Genomic DNA, 17,495 nt, shown 5'->3' on the forward strand with positions numbered 1-17,495 from the left:
CGATTTACCCCAACACGTGTCTTGTAAGATACGAATTTTCGCCGATGACTGCGTGATTTACCATCCAGTTTCTAATGCTACTGACGAAAACACCTTACAACAAAGTCTTAACAACGTGCAGTCTTGGAGTGAAAATTGGCTGATGACTCTTAATCCCAACAAATGTAAACATATGTCTTTTACCCGTCGCCGTAACCCTTTCCTGTCCTCTTATACTATATTAAACGTTCCCTTAGAATCAGTAGAATCATTTAAGTACTTGGGCGTCACACTTTCTCGTGATCTCAGTTGGGGTACGCATATTTCCAACTTACTTTCATCAGCTAACAGAACTTTTGGCTTCATGAGACGACACTTGCGTGACGCCCCGCAGAACGTAATACTACTAGCTTTCAAATCCCTTATCAGACCGAAAGTCGAATACGCATCACCCATCTGGAATCCATATCAAGTCTATCTAGTTAACGAGCTCGAGTCCTTTCAAAACCGCGTCGTCAGATACATCCATTCCTCATACTCATACGACGTAAGCGTATCATCCTTAAAAGCAAAATCTGATCTACAGCCCCTTGCACGTCGCCGTGCTACTGCTAGCCTTTGCCTCTTTCATAAGTTTTTTTACAGTACCTTATTTCACGAGCCATATATCACACCACCCGCACGCATATCTCTACGAACTGGGCACCCATTAGAAGTCTTACGCCCACGCTCCCACACAACTACATTTTCCTCGTCTTTTTTTTCCCGCACAGCATCAGATTGGAACGCCCTTCCCCACCACGTAGCTGCAATCACTTGCCCGACATCGTTTCTGGGAAATGTGTCCTTGTTGGCTAATCATTACCTTCCTTTCTCACGTGTTATTATTTCTGTTGTTTTGCACTTGCGAAAATGTAGCTTCCATGTACAATTTTTTCTGTATACCTCTGTTTATATTTGTATATTCAAATGTACCCACCCCTTATGTAATACCCCTAGCAAAGGGGTCTTTAAGGAAATAAAACTGAACTGAACTGAACTGAACTGAGCTTCCTTTAGAGAAGTTGGCGCCAGTTCCTGCAAGAGCATTCACATCATCATACATTGCTAGGGAAGCACGCACTGACACGGACACAGAGAAGACAAACAAGACGACACTCGCTGCTGTCAGCGAGTGTCGTCTTGCGTGTTTTCTCTGTGTCCGTGTCAGTGCGCTGCTTCACCAGCAAGGTATGATGATCAATACCAACCAGCCCAACTTTCCACATTACTGAACTTCATTTCCATTACAACGGGCCCTTGTATATGTACGAATAGCAGCGAGTGTCTTCTTCTGTGTCTTCTCTGTGTCCGTGGCAGTACGCTACTTCACCAGCAAGGTATGATGATCAATCACCAACTAGCCCAACTGTCCACATTACTGAATGCTCACATCATGTTCGTCGATAACTGCTGTAAGCAGGGCGCTTACAATTTCTATAATAGGGTTCGACAACGTCGCATGGTGAGATCAGAATGTTGTCGTGGGGGGCGTCTTTGTGTCGCGCTGTGCTCCAGCCTCCCCCGGGGAGTTTGCAGCTGTTAGTTTCCATCGATGCAGGCCCGAACTACAATAGCAAAACTGCGACGCTGTGGCAAAGAGCTACAAGCATGCGACGGAGAGCGGACTCGGCAATTCGGCATGTCTGAGGATGGCTACGGAGCCACGGAGGCATCGTTGTCACTTTACTTTTCAAAACAAAGGCGCGGAAAAATAGGTGGGAAGTCTTTTCATACATTTTCAGGATACGGGCTAAGCTTATAAACGTGGCCGGCTTCTCCGCAATGGAAGCATAGTTACCGTTGTTTAGTAGTGTGCCACAGGTCCTTCTTTCGAATCAGCGGTCTACTAGTAGGTACCCCTTCCGGCCAAGCTCCAGTATTCGGTGTGCGCTGCACGGCGGTGCCACTAACGGGGTCATGCGGCGTTAGCGACGCCAGGTTGTACGGCGAGGTCAACAAGGGCCGGGTTAATTGCGAAGTGACTGGCGGCAGGTGACGGACAGCCGACAGAGAACTGATACAGCGCTGATCCGGTAGTAAATTGGGCAATAAGAAGGGGCGCATGATTTGTTGCTTTACAGCTCCGGCCACACAAGCCACCGAAGGTTCTTGTGAAGTTTAGCCAGGTTGCAAATCTCCTCACGGGAAACTTATCGAACGGGCTCACCCAAGCGACGCGCTGCTAGCGGTCAGAGCTGAGGTGGAGGCTTGCCTCGGATGGTCATAATGGCGGAACTACTGCTGAAATGCTCAATTAATCACAGTAACCTCTATGAACTATGCAAACGTTTGTGCTCTACTGCACGGAGGGCTGGAAAACAACTGTTTATTGGCGTCTCTCATCAGCTATCGGACTTTATTGACTTCAGAAATCTCGGCGCTGACCCGGCGGAACAGCCAAGCTATGTCTTACGCAACATGACTACACTCTTGTTAGGCTTGTCGATGCGCGAGTGAATGCAATGCTGCGTGGAATCGCGATGATCGCTGCAAGCGAAAATCCCAAGACGTTGACGGTCAAAGTTATCCCACGTTATTAGAGCGGTCTGCCTAGATTCTCATACTCACTCCCAGAGCGAAGACGTTTGAGAACTTGAGCTTTGGCGCCTATTCGCTCGCTTTGCAACCCGTTCTTGTTGTTCGTGCATATTATCCCCGTCCTCGAAGGCGCCAACTTGAAAAGCGTCGTGGGAAGGGCTGGTAGTTTCCAGGTTGTCTTTATCTCACGGTATTCTGGGGCCTCAAACTCCGGGCTTACGCCTAACAGGCGACGAATAAATCGATCGAGAGGAGCACAATGCGATGAGGTAGTTGCGGGCTGGTTAAACGGCTCGAAGGAGGAGTCTCTAGCATTAGGCGATGAACTCCGGCACGTCCACCAGTGCCGTGATAAAATAAAAATAGTCACGACCACGGCGTGCGAAAGGCTGGCACTAAATATGGTTAGCCGACTCCTCAACGTCATCTTCACGCCCTGGCTTAAGGATTCTATTGCTGCTTATGTTGCTCGCTTCATTTTTCTCTTCGATAATCTTAAAACGCGGCAATATGTTGTAATATGTAGTAGTGTAAACAATGATTGCCAAAACTAAAGATATATATGCGACAAGCACTTCCTTGTAGAAGAGAGTTGCGATACTCCGTTAGATTTTTGTCTGCAGAAATACCAAGGAAATTTATACAGATAGAGCATGAATGTTCATCTTATTGTCATGTGCCTGAAGACCCTCTTAGCGCAACTTACTGAACATTGCAGCGTAGTGTCTGAATATGAAGCGGAAACTGACGCCGTCACGAAGAAACAGCGTCACTTCATTATTTAAGACAGTAGGATTGTTCATTGCATGGGAACCGTTAAACTTGGCATAACAAGGCCTGAACGCCAACCAAGGTTACTAATTCGTGGCGTTTCAAAGAAAGCTAGTGGTCATTCCCTTATGGCGAATGAGTAAAAAGTGTGGTATCACTAGCAGGGCAATTTGTACCCAGAAAAGGTGACGCGGGAAGAAAATCGCCCCTAAATACAACTTGCTCAACCACAAAGAGGAAAAACCTATCAGAGCACAGTAGTTGCAACTCGTGCAAACGCTGGTTCAAAGCTTTTTCCTTTGTACGGATCTGTAAATTTTGTCACATGCTGTCTGTGCTATGACATCGTCAGAGCGCTTATAAAGCAGACAGATAACACAAAGAAGACAGTACAAGCGTTCTCCAATCTTCTTTCCTTCCTGTGTCCGTTTCTTTAAGCATTTTGAGTATGTCAAAGTACAGAAACCAATTAGCCTAGTTTCTGAATTTATTGTTCTGCGAGAAACCGCTAGACGGAGAGAAGTAATTAATAAAAAGCAAATCATACATCCACCCATTCGTAGCAACTGCTACAATGAGAGCCGATACAGCTTCCTCGTTAGAAAAGCCTCAGATGGCAGATGGCAGATGTTCAGGTGGCAGATGGCAGATGTCAAAGCGGGTACCCCGGAAAGGTGGTGGTGCCGGCTTCAATTCTCGGATTTGGAAAATTTTTGTTCAACTGCGAGGCCTTTATTTCGAGGAACCTGTATGTATTTCTTTTTTGCAGCAATCGCTACGAAAGGGTCGACGTGTGATTTTCCCTTTAATAGCCTAGTTTATCTTTAACCTAAGCCCTGTCCTTTTTCCACTGCAGGTACATCAGCACGAATCTAATATCTGAGGCCATGGGCGAGCTGACTATGCTGGCCACAAACAAGATCGCAAGTTACGGCTTGCTGAATATTATCACGAAGCCCAGTGTACTTCACCAAACCGTGCTGGCCGTGAGGCCAGCTATAGAAGTAAGTAGAAGCGTCGCTGTGCTACAGCACCGCAGGAATGTGAGGTCCGAATGCCCACTTTGTCCAAGTGCTGCGACACGAATAACTTGCCCAAATACGGGACGATGTAGCTGGAATCATGCTTTTTATTCCCCTCATTTCTATCGTATGCCTCAAAAAAGTTTGGTGGGTTCATCGATACCGTACTAGGTAGACTGTAGAAATTTTAGGCGAAGCTTTGAGCGGGTACCCAGGTTTTCCGACGCGGATTGATTATTCATGAGGACGAGCATGGTTTAGGGTGTCAGACAGTGTCGAAGGCCTTTGCAAAGCCTATCAATATAGCATCAAACTGGTCAGCTATGTCTAAAGAGCTGCTGATGTCTTCAACGAAGTCTCTAAGTTGTGTTATAGCGCTAACGCCACTTCTAAAACCATGCTGGAAAGTGCATAAAATTTTGTTACTTTCAAGAAATTCCATAACCTGTTTGAAGATAATGTGATCGAGTAATTTACGCGAGTGTGCTGTTAAGGAGATTGGCCTGTAGTTAGATAACAATTGAACGTTACCCCGCTTAAATAAGGCCGAAATTGAAGCAAGTTTCCACGATGGAAGAAGGAAGGTGGTAGAGAGAAATTTTCAATAGGCAATTGTTAGATATCTGCTGCACCAACGAAAGTATCGACCGAGAAAAACAGTCGGGATACCATCGGGACCACACGACTTCTTCGTGTCTAAGTTTACGATTAGTAGAAGACAATGATAGACAATGATAGTAGACAGTAGACACTGATACATCGTCAATTGGAGGGTGTGGTTAGGAATCGAAAACTGGGGTTACAGATTTATCAGTCGTAAAGACAGAGGGGAAGTAGATGCTATAGAAGAAGCGAATCAGAAACTGCAATATTCCTAATTACAAACGTGTCCGAGTATGACCCAGGTGGCAAGATAGCTTTCCAAATTTTTGAGGGATTATCCAGCAATAATTTCGGCAAGCTTACCTTGTAATAAAATTATTTTGCAGCAACCATTTTAGAACAGAGCTTCTTTTTAGCACTGTGGAATTGCATGAGTTTTGTAAAGTCACCAGAGCGTTTCGACCGACGTAATCTGGCCACACAACGTGATAAATGCAAAAAGTCTCTTGTCATCCAAGAAATTTGAGTGTTTGTTTTCTTTGTTTTTATAGGAATGAAAAGGTAGATATACTTACTGACAAGACTTTTCAAGAAACTTGTATCACTAGTGGTAAATATTAGTCCATACTCATTAAAATGATCGCATAAGGCGTTCGCTATTGCCAAATCATAAGCGCGGTTAAAGTCGGAATTTAGGGGTTCGATGTGTAGAAACTTAAACTACTTTTGTGATTTCTGCTAGGCCCGGCAGGGGCGTCTGTGCTTAACTGGCATTTCGTGGGTTGCGATACCACGGATTCGAACACATTGAAATCGCAGCCTCCTGTACTTGGCCGTGCGCTGCAAAGCCGTGTTCGTAAAAAGTGGATCAAGGAGGTTAACCCGATGTCAAGTGCTAGGGCCTTTAAGGCCCCTCAGAGGTAGAAACGAACTCCTTTGATTTCCTGTAGACGGACCCCCCGAGAAATCCGCACTGACATTTTTATTTGCACATGTTCATTTTTTTTATTTTTCTTTACGAGCAGTCCTGTCCGCTTTTTTTTTTCTTTTCCAAATTTTCTGGCCGCTTGGACTAGCCTGCTAAGGTTAGGCAACATCATTGACGCATAATTTCTCATACTTGCCTCCGCGTCATTCTGTGGGGCTCCGTGATGTGCGGTAGGCGTTGCCGCCAAATAAAAATATATACGGTTAGAACATATTCATTCTCCTCACTTCTGTATCCTTCCTAAAAAAAGGGGGCGCACTAATCAAATATTGATGCTTCAGATTCTTCACAAGGAAAGTTTCCCAAGCTGCCGGGCAGTCCATAGTAAAGCCAAACGATTCAGGGAGGGATGTCATATTCCTTGGCAACATGTAAAAAATTCACTGAAGATTACAATACTTCCTCATGGAACATTTGAAAGATGTTCTACATTTGTTTTCATTTCGCGATATATTGGCTGGCGCGGACAATCTGTCTCGTGTGGCACTTTGCAAACGGAGCGGAGTCTGGCGCGACTTCCTCAAAAATCAGGAGATCGCGAGGGGCAGTGCGTGGGCGACGCGTGGGCGCGATTCAGAGCGGCCGCCGCAGACAGACCTCCGCTCATGCAACGCTTTGTTTTCATATATGGCGTTGGTAGCGCCATCGCTGAACATGCGATGCGCACTGCTCTGGCGCCATCTCACAGCGATCGTCGACGCACAGCCTGTCTCTGCGGCACTGCGCTTTTGTTCTCACTCTTTCGCCACACCCCCTCCTCCGCTTTCCTCCTGGCGATCTCTTCGCTATCACCGTCTTTCTTCCCCCGTTGTACTCCGCGTTCGTTCTTTCACCTTTCGCTGTGCTCATTCACTCCGTTGCGAGGGGCGCCAAGGCTCGTCGCAGGAATCGGCGCCCCAAGAGCTGCGCACTAATGACAACGAAATTGATAGCTGATGATTTCCTTCTTGGACGGTAGTTTTCATAGCACACAAGATGAGCATGGAAGCAACAGATAGCAAAGCAAGACCAGTGTAAACATAACTAGGGCCTACATTCTTCCACGTCTTAGAGACTCAGCTCCATTAACCGTACCATTTCGACGGTACCTTGTAGTTGACTTAGAGGCCATACAATTATATGCTCAAAATACCACAACGCGCGTCATTTGCTTCAAGCTTGAAAAATTTTTTTCACAAGCCCTGAACTTGCCGTGTTTCCTCTAATTACCAGGAAGTCGCAACACTGGTGTCTTCAAATGGACGCGCGAGTCCTCTTACTCACCTCTCGTTGACGTTTTCGAGAGCATTTCACCGTAGTGACCTAATAATGCAGTGACTACTCCACTGCTTTGTGGGGATATAGATATTTCAGCGAATTACGTTGGCTTATTTTCGGGTGGCAAAACGAACTTGCAATACCGTTCTCCATCCAGAATTATAACGCGGAACACGGAGGTAGCAAAAAAAGGTGGAGTGCGCTTATGTGGGTGGAGTTTGTACCGAATATTTACGTTGCACGATCGCAATATAACAAATCAGAGGTGAGCGAGTTGGTACCGATTCATATTGTGACATTTTACTGAGGGTTAAAATCACAATAGCAAGAATTGTAAATCGTGACACTAACTCTTCCACTCTGGGTGAACCTGTGCCCGGAAAGCCAAGGCGCGCATTCAGAAAAATTTCTTACGCTGTAATTTTTTTGTAAGAACAAATTGCAGTCAATAATGATGCTGGATATATTATTAGCCAAGGCAGCCTGCCAATAGCAAAGCGCACTTACGAGCGAGCGGGTTTGTGAATTCGGCCCCAGGGGTCGCATAACGTAAAACTATTCCAATATGTTTTTATTCCAATCTTCTGACGTCAAATTTGCGTAACCGCCGAAGCAAGCATCGGGCGGTCATCATCAGGGTTGCCGGAACAAACCAATAAAATGCTCCCCTCGTTCATAGGAGGTCACTTTTGTTTGCTTGAAAAACGAATAACATTGACTGTACTAAGCGGCTTGTCTTATCGAAATGGCTAACTAGAGGCGAGGGGCATGCTGAAATGGAGAGTGATTCGATGGGGCCAAGCTACTGCACTGAATATCGATAACCGGATGAAGAGGGTGGCGCCGGCGTGTGCGATTGGTCCGCTTTCCCTTACTTAGCTTGCGGTGGCTCGTCGACAATAGCGGCGGCATTCAACGGAAGCTTTAAAATGACGCTAGAACGGATAGATCCTCATCAAAGAAAAGTTGGCAGTACGAGCTCGTAAACCTGCCGAAAGTTCCCGAAACCGTATCATGGCCACGCAATAAGTTTCATTCCACGCAAATAAATCTATGCTCTCCGGCTGGGGCGAGTAGCCAGTGCCGGAGCAATCGGCCGCAGCAATATTTTATTTATTTCGGAACAAGGCAGCCTGCAGCCATTCTGAAATAAATTCTGTTTTGTTCGGCATATTAATGCATCTTTAACGCCTACGCGTAGCATTGACGCGGTTAGTTTTTGCGGTTTTGTGACGTCACGTGAGAGACAAGTAAAGAGGGTGCAGCCCGAAACCTTTTGACCAATAACAGAGGGCTAATGGCCAAATGGCGTCGAATCAGAAATAACTATGATTTTTAGTTTTTTTTTTTGGTCAAATTATGCATAATCAGTGCGTACACGTCATATAAAATGGAGAGCTATCGCGGTTTTTGTGACGTCGCGTGACAGACAGGTGAACTGGGGCTGGTCCAAAAAAGTTTTTGAGCAATCGTGGTGGGCTGCTTGCAAAAGTTGAACAGAAAATTTTAAAATACTTTTACGTTATAGCGCCCCAGGGTACGCTCAACCCAAAACGGTGGCGGCAAGCACAGTCGGCAATCATCGGAAGTCAATCTGCAGGTAAAGCGCGTCACCTTGTGCGCATGACTCGTCGAAGGATTCAGCATAATTGGAAATGCCCGCGTGCGCCCGAGAAAGAATTAAACAATTTGAATCTCGCATGCAGTCAAATGACACAAGGTTCGATTACAAGAGACGCCAGATAGAATCATAACATTCGAGGAACTTCCGATGCATGTAGACGCATCCTGCGTCCAGCTGTAACGTTTCACATTTGTTAGGTGGTGAAAAGCTGTTACGCGATAAAGGTAATACACGTATCTAAGCTGCGTTCTGATAAAGTATCGCCCCGATGCAACAGACAGAACACAAAATCGAAAAACACAAGCACCCTGAGTAAGAAAAACTACAATGAAACAAGGTCTCAAAGTTTGCCAGCGGACGTAGAATGGCTTAGTATGCACCATGTGGACGACTTCAGGTTTGAAAGGCGCCGCTGTGACGGCGAAACGCCGTCTGCAACGACGTCATATTGCAGTGCGCCAGTGCGTCGGATTATCTTGTAAGGTCAGAAAAGTGTCGCAAAAGTTTCTAAGCCCTCGTCAACGTATCGGTGTGTAAATGCAAACACGGTCGCCAAGCTAATATTGCACGTAGCTTCGCTGAAGATTCCTGTGTCGGCTACCTGTACTTTGCTTGTTATTGAAGGGCAGGCGGGCGAGTTGTCGTGCTTCTGCTGCGCCGCTGACGCTAGATGAAGCGCTCAGGGCGACCCATGCGTTTCCGTGTTCACGCTTTTATTATAAACAATGAGCGACGCAACCGATGGAAATGCTTGGTCTGCCGCTGCTGCTAAACGAGCTGCTCGGGCAGAGGCTCAGCGAAGCAGCCGAAGGATCCTGTCATTCAGAATCAAATTAACTGCCGCAGTATATCGCGAATTCCAAACACCTAAACAGCAGCGTGTAAAATTCGCATTAGGGAGTTTCGTAATCTTCCGTGAATTCTATTCCTTTTGATGACGTTGTTTTGAAATGAAAATGCAAACAATTCGTGCCTACCCCGCAGGAGCGTCTGCGTCAGCAGGCGTTTGGTGTGTTGCGACACCACGTACCCGAGCACTTGAGGGTTGGACCCTCCCGCGTGTAGCCGTGCGCGGCTTAGCCGTGTCCGGGGAAAAGGGTATCCTGGGGGTTCAGCCAATGTCCGGTGTTTGGACCTTTACGGCACCTCGGCGGCGGCAACACACCCCTTTGGCCTCGGCATCACGTAGACGGCACCCCCGGACTGACCAACCCGGGGGAAATCGGTAGTTGCCGTTTCCTGTCTCTCTCTCCCTCGACCCTTCATCTTTCTCTCACTTTCCAGCTTTCATGTCTTCTTCTCACTACTGAATTTCTGATTATTCTTGCAGCTAGGGTTAACCTTGTGTGAAATAACCAAGCTTGGTTATATCATATTTTGGTATAGTGGTTGTGTACAGCTGGCGATGGCAGGCCTCCTTTATTTACAAGGCCTGTCATGTCCCCTTGTTGGGCTCCACGGTGGGTGGCTGACACCACCGCCGAAATTACTCTAATTTTTATGGCTTCTTTTTCCCCAGGCTTCTTGATCGCCCTCTCACGAAAAGAAGGCGCACCGAAGAATGCTTCAACTTCTTTAATTAGCCCACCTAAATTTTTCCACGTTTCCACGTGAGTCACAGCGAAACCCCCGACAAGACTGTAAGGTAGAGTGTACAAGCGCGACTTGGACGAGGACGAAGAAAGAAACAGATACACAGACACTGCGCTTCACTTTCAACTATATATTTTATTTTCGCACGCATCGATAAATATATACCGTGCGAGCGGAAACAAACGTGACAGCAAAAAAGAACATTGAGTGGTGCATTTCGTTGAACCGGACACGTGTGCAAGGCAAGGGAAAAAAAGGGGAAAAAAACATCTACTACAATTGTCCCGAAGACAAGCCAAGGAATCGTATCTCCTTTTCCGAAAGTGATACCGAAGGTTTGCTTACGCACTTTTGCTGTAATTTTGCTATCTCGTGTGCCTCTACAATCTCCCTCGTCATCCTGCTATGAGCCTTATACAGAACGGAAGTGCTTTCAAACATGGGCTTGCAGGAACAATCTCGGCAGTGAATGCCCAAGTGACCCGAGATTACCTTATTGACATTGTATTGATGCTCCCTTAATCTATCGTTGATGCATCTGCCGGTTTGACCAATATACGTATTTCCGCATGAAAGTGGGATGGCATAGACAACGTTATGAGTACAGGTTACAAATTGTTGGCGATGTTGGGTAGAACATGAGGGCCTTCTGTTATTTTCTGTGTTAACCTGTTTGCCTAGCTTCTGTAGACGCTCAGGGGCAGAGAAAACTACGTCTACTCCCGATTTCGCCGCTATTCTTCTGAGATTATGAGAAATGCAATGAATGTATGGCACCACAGCAACTTTCTTTGCTCTAGCATTGGTACTACTTGCATTCGACGCGTTTTTGCATTTTTTGCTTAAGCCCTCCGCGACAGAAGTTAGCATGCGCATCGGGTAACCAGAATCTGCCAGGCGCTTGGCCTGCTCTTTGAGACTGGCTTCCATTTTGTGGTCACATGACTTCGTCAAAGAATTGTTGAAACACGATGTCACTACTGCGCGTTTTACAAGTTTTGAATGAGCAGAATGGAATGGTAGGACAGGCTTATTTCCTCTCGGCTGATAACTCCAGCATGTCATTTGTGGATAAAAGTATAAACCCAAGTCTAAAACCTTATGAAATTGCCTATGGGGACTTGATGTGTCAAAGACAAAGGGGACAACACTTTAGTGAATGAGGTTACGCTTTTTGAAACCAGCGAGTCAAAATTGTGTGATTTGCTATTTAGAATGATTAGAAAATCGTCAACGAATCTGAACACTTTCGCGACATCGGTGTCATTTTTTAGACGTTCATCAAGAACCTGGTCACGGTTAGCTAGAAACAAGTCATTTAAGCAGGGAGCAATACATGACCCAATGCATATGTCATCTTTTTGTTTGACAACATTTCCTTCCCAAGTCGCGTAAGTCGAGTTAACATAAAAACGAAGAAGTTCTAAAAATCTGTCGCTAGTTAAACCACAAGCGTTCTGAAAACCAACCGCCCCAAACTTGTCAATGCTATCAGATACACATTGCATCACGTCATTCTGTGGGAGGGAATAGTACAGATCTTTTAAGTCAATAGAAAAAGCGACCATATCTCTGTTTTGACAGTCTTTAAAGAAATCCACTACTTGTTCTGATTTAGTCACCAAAAATGGGTCGTCGATTGGCAGGAGCTTTAAGTGCTTTTGTAAGTAGGTCGCTACATGCTTCTGCCAAGTAGCATTCTCAGACACAATCACTCTGAGGGGACATTCCGGCTTATGCGTTTTTGCAGAAAAAAACAATTCAAGGTCCCCCTTTGTGCTTTTTTCAATAGACCGGGATAAGCCATCGAGTTTGAAGCTTCTGCATAGCTTCTTAGCTTCATTTTGGACTTTCTTAAGTGTTACGTCCTTGTGGACCCTGAAAGTTGACGGAATGGCTTCACGAGCCTTTGAATTATACTGTGTATAATTGTGTATACTTGTGTATAATTGTGTATAATTGTGTATTGTGTATACTGTGTACTGTCTGTGTATCTGTTTCTTTCTTCGTCCTCGTCCAAGTCGCGCTTGTACACTCTACCATGGATTCTAACCAACTAGCCCGCCAGCGTGTTTTAACCAAGACTGTAAGAACTGTATCACCTTTTGTTGTTGCGAAATGCCTAACTGAGACCCTAGGTGCAGGATACAAAGTCACGAAAATCGCGAGTAGTGACATTCTCCATGAAGTCCGTGATAAAGCTTAGCATGAAAATCTGCAAAAGCTCATCTCGCTTGGCGACACCCAAATCTCTGTAAGTCCTCATCGTTCATTGAATAATACACGAGGGGTAGTATCAGATCAGGACCTGCTGAAACTTACTGAGACAGAGCTCCTAGAAGGCTGGAAAGAGCAACATCTTACGAATGCACGGCGAATTAAGATCCGACGTGATGACAAAAAATTCCGACAAAACACCTCATACTTACGTTTTGTACGAGCACACTCCCTGAACACGTCGAAACCGGCTACATGAAAATAAATGTAAGACCTTACATTCCAAACCCCCGACCCTGTTTTCAATGCCAAAGATTCGGTCACGGCTCTCAGAGCTGCAGGGGCCGTATGTCACAGAGTGCATGCCCACGCCCCTCTCAAGATGGCCGCCATTGCCACAGCAGCAGCAACGCCGCTTGCACGGCGATGGGGAAGAGAGCTTCCCATTGTCCCGAGCTCGCACGACCTGTTTGGTCACGTGTGTCGCCTGAGCGCGGCGGAGGGACGAGGCGGCTCGGCGAGCCGGCAGAGCAGCTTGGAAGACGAAGGAGCGGGGTCGTGCACCGGGAGACAGCTAAAGATGTGGTCGGCAGGCTGAAACCTCCAGGCCGAAGTCTTTGCCGTTCGACCGACAGACGGTGCAAGTCCGTCAGGACCTTCGGCAGTGAGGTACCAGCAGCCCGACGCTCTTCAGATCTGGATCTCGGCAAGCACGCCCCAGATAAGCCTCGTGTTCCAGGCCGCTCTCAGAACTTTCCGCCGGACTCTCTTTTCTAATCGCGTTTATACTTTCATTTGTTTATGCATCGCGTGTTAATTTTTGTATGTTCTGTTAGTGTAGTGTTTGCCGTATTTATTGTCGCGTATATTTTTCATTTGTGTCGCGGAGTTTTTGTTATTTCGCGAGTGTTAATGGTTCCCACGTGGTGGGCTTAGTGTCGCGCGAGTGGCGTCAGGGCGTGTGCTGTGTCACCCGCACGCCTTCCGCGAGCTAGGACCCACTACTGGAAGTTTGCATGTTTTTTTTTCATTATGTTTTTATGATTTCATCTTATTAAATTGAATGTGTTGTGTCGTACGTCGCCTCCCGTCTCATGCCTTTGGTTCACGGTCGATCAGGCGTGGACCTTATCGCCGGTCAGCAGTCGAACCCTCACTAAACGCACGCGGGGTGGGTTTGTTGTCGCCCCATCCCCTCCGGTTCGGAGAGTGCGAATTACCCCACCACCAATCTTTGACAACTGGCGTCCCCACGACAGGACTTTCTGACCACGATCTTCCGTGACCACGAGGCATAGCGGGTGGAACAGACGCGTATCGCCGAGAGCGGGAGAAGGCCGAGATATGGCTCATGGGCTCCTCGAGGAATTGGAGCGCATCGTGGCCGTCGGTAGGCAGATGGGCCTTGAGGGACCAGCGCTCCGGGAGTTCTTGCGCGACATGCGCTCCAAAGAGGAGGCGGATCGTCGTGAGCGCAGGAAAGCGCGAGAGCTACGACAATGCGAGGCGGAGGAGTGCGATGTGGCACGGTCTTCCCAGCGCATCCTCCAGTTAGAGAGGGAAATTGCGCTATTGCGCGCGAGGGAGGGCCGTGTCGAGAGCATTCGGAACACAGAGTGCCTGCCGGGCTCGACCGTCGCCGCTGAAGAACCTCATCCATCTGGAGTGAGCCTTGCGCAGGTTCGTGCACAGCCCGTATCCTCCCTCGTGCCTAAGCCCTTCGGTGCCGGGGCCCTCGAAGCGAAGGAGAGGCCGGTGCTTCGGGAATCAGGCGGTGTGGTGGGTGACGATGGTCAGAGGCTGGCCACGAAAAACGTCAGCCGCCACGCAGGCAAATGGTGCCGACATCGCAAGCCTAGAGAGGCGGCTAAGTGTGTGGCGCGGCGGAGGCTGGCGAGTTACCACACACCGCGGGGGTGCGAGGTGAGGACCCCTGGCAGACTCCGGAGGGTGAGGAAGAGGCCGCGCGAAATGGCGCAGAGGTCACGGAGGCGTCGACAGAGCTTGGCGGTCGGGGAGCGTTGCTCGTCGCCGCGAAAGAGAGCGCGAACGATGTATTCGCTGCGGCATGTGCCGCTAAGCCGTGTACTTCGTGGCACCCGGTTGGTCAAGCGCGGCGCGTGGGTGAGGACCGGGCAAGCTTCAGTGTACCCCAATCACCGAGCCAAAAGCAGGTAACTGGGGCGCGAGGTGACATATCGCTGTGGAGCGGGTAGCGGGTCTCGCCACCTTTGCGCCTGGAGTGCTTGGGGAATAGCAGCAATGTGACCTCAGCGTGTACGACTTAAGGAGAAGCGAGAATTTAGAAGGGCAGCCTGCCCTTAACTGATCGTCTCGTTTGTTTGTCCGGCCATGTTATTTTTATCTTGTACCGAGTTGTGTAATTCATTCATTTTTCTGTCCTTCAATTCACCGATCTGTTATTTTTGTATGTTTTATTTTGTGTGTGTGTGATACGTGTTGCGTGTAGACTGCGCGTACCGGCTGTGCCGTGGTTTGCGCCAGTCACACGACCCAAGGGGAACAATACAGTATCACATCAATTTTTAGCAGCTCATTTTCAGTCATGTTGTTTTATCCGGCATTGTAGTTGTGTTGCGGAGTGCACTGACTGGCTGAGAGCGAGGCAGCGATATGCGCGGACAAGTGCCTTTTGCGGAGGACTTCCCGAACCGTGACACACACGACGACGTGATTGTGCGCGTGCATGACTATGTGATAGCTTTGAATGTTATTGGAATAACATTCTTGTCGTCGGGGTGGTGTCACAGAGTGCATGCCCGCGCCCCTCTCAAGATGGCCGCCATTGCCGCAGCAGCAGCAACGCCGCTTGCACGGCGAAGGGGAAGAGAGCTTCCCATTCTCCCGAGCTCGCACGACCTGTTTGGTCACGTGTGTCACCTGAGCGCGGCGGAGGGACGACGCGGCTCGGCGAGCCGGCAGAGCAGCTTGGAAGACGAAGGAGCGGGGTCGTGCACCGGGAGACAGCTGAAGATGTGGTCGGCAGGCTGAAACCTCCAGGCCGAAGTCTTCGCCGTTCGACCGACAGACGGTGCAAGTCCGTCAGGATCTTCGGCAGCGAGGTACCAGCAGCCCGACGCTCTGCAGATCGGGATCTCGGCAAGCACGCCCCAGATAAGCCTCGTGTTCCAGGCCGCTCTCAGAACTTTCCGCCGGACTCTCTTTTCTAATCGCGTTTATACTTTCATTTGTTTATCCATCGCGTGTTAATTTTTGTATTTTCTTTTAGTGTAGTGTTTGCCGTATTTATTGTCGCGTATATTTTTCATTTGTGTCGCGGATTTTTTGTTATTTCGCGAGTGTTAATGGTTCCCACGTGGTGGGCTTAGTGTCGCGCGAATGGCATCAGGGCGTGTGCTGTGTGACCCGCACGCCTTCCGCGAGCTAGGACCAACTACGGGAAGTTTGCATGTTTTTTTTTTCATTATATCTCGGGCATGACTTTATCTTATTAAATTGAATGTGTTGTGTCGTACGTCACCTCCCGTCTCATGCCTCTGGTTCACGGTCGATCAGGCGTGGACCTTATCGCCGGTCAGCAGTCGAACCCTCACTAAACGCACGCGGGGTGGGTTTGTTGTCGCCCCATCCTCCGGTTCGGAGAGTGCGAATTACCCCACCACCAATCTTTGACACCGTACCACCTGTGAAAAGTGCGCATCACATGAGCACCCAGCAGATAACTGCAATGATCCACCCCACTGTGCGAATTGTGACAGTGAACACCCGGCATACTCTCGCTCTTGTCCCTTATGGAAGAAAAAGAAATTATCACGCCCAAAGTAAAAGAAAATATTTCCTTAAAACACCTCTCGTTTGTGGGGCCTTCTTTGTCCGACGTGGCACGGCAGGGGGCAATGCCACAACGGTTCTCGGCGGCCGTTAGGACCACGCAAAGTGGACCGACGGTAGCACCACTCGCCCCCACTCCGCAACCCAGCAAGAGCCAGCAGTCCACCGGATCTGCGGGCTCGACGACTTCTAGGGCCTCTGTTCGCACAGAGAAGTCCGAAACACCCGCGAACGTACACCACGAGTGGGCATCCAGCGCCTCTATGGAGGCGATGGATACCTCAAGTGTATCGGCGTCTCGGACGCCGAAGAATTGGCGAAGCTCTCAGAACCTGCCCAAAAAAGGCAAACCCGCATCACAGGGCCTGGCAAGGTTCCTGTGGGATAACATAGTTTTCCTCTCTTGAACACACATCACCATACACTTTCACTATGGATACACAAATATTTTATTGAAATGTCAGGGGTCTTCTTCACAGTCTAGATGATGTCAAGGAACTCCTACATAAACACAATCCAAAGGTGCTGTGTGTTTAGGAGACTCATCTGAAAAGCACACAAACAAGCTTTCTTCATAACTACGCCATCTTCAGAAAAGACCGTGACGAGGCTAACGCGTCGTGCGGTGGCGTAGCAATAATCGTAGACAAGTCTATAGCTTGTCATCATGTAGCCCTACAGACACCCCTCGAAGCAGTATCAGTGCAAAGAGGTCTTTTTACTAAGTTGGCTACTGTTTGCTCCATTTACATACCCCCAAGCTATCACCTTCACAAAACAGAGTTCTACAACCTCATAAATCAGCTTCCGGAATCCTACATACTCGTGGGTGATTTTAATGCCCACAACGCCCTGTGGGGAGATTGCCGTTGTGATGCGAGAGGTCGGCTGATAGAACATTTTCTTTTGACATCTGGTGCATGCCTATTTAATAAGAAGGAGCCGACTTATTACAGTGTGCATAACAACACATACTCATATATTAGCAATTGGTACTGCTAGTCTTCTGTCTGACCTGAAATGGAATGTCATCAAGAATCCTTTTGGA

General features: G+C 48.0%; 1 protein-coding gene across 1 annotated transcript in view; it reads left to right on the top strand.

Annotated features, from left to right (window-relative positions):
• Positions 1-17,495, top strand: part of LOC135918258 (uncharacterized) — a 260,320-nt gene that overhangs the window by 186,384 nt on the left and 56,441 nt on the right. Inside the window, exon 10 of the mRNA XM_070533556.1 lies at positions 4,187-4,334. Within this exon, the coding sequence (XP_070389657.1) occupies positions 4,187-4,334 (148 nt within the window). The remainder of the gene's footprint in view (positions 1-4,186; positions 4,335-17,495) is intronic.

This window comes from Dermacentor albipictus, chromosome 2, assembly GCF_038994185.2.
Source record: "Dermacentor albipictus isolate Rhodes 1998 colony chromosome 2, USDA_Dalb.pri_finalv2, whole genome shotgun sequence".
Taxonomy (NCBI): domain Eukaryota; kingdom Metazoa; phylum Arthropoda; class Arachnida; order Ixodida; family Ixodidae; genus Dermacentor; species Dermacentor albipictus.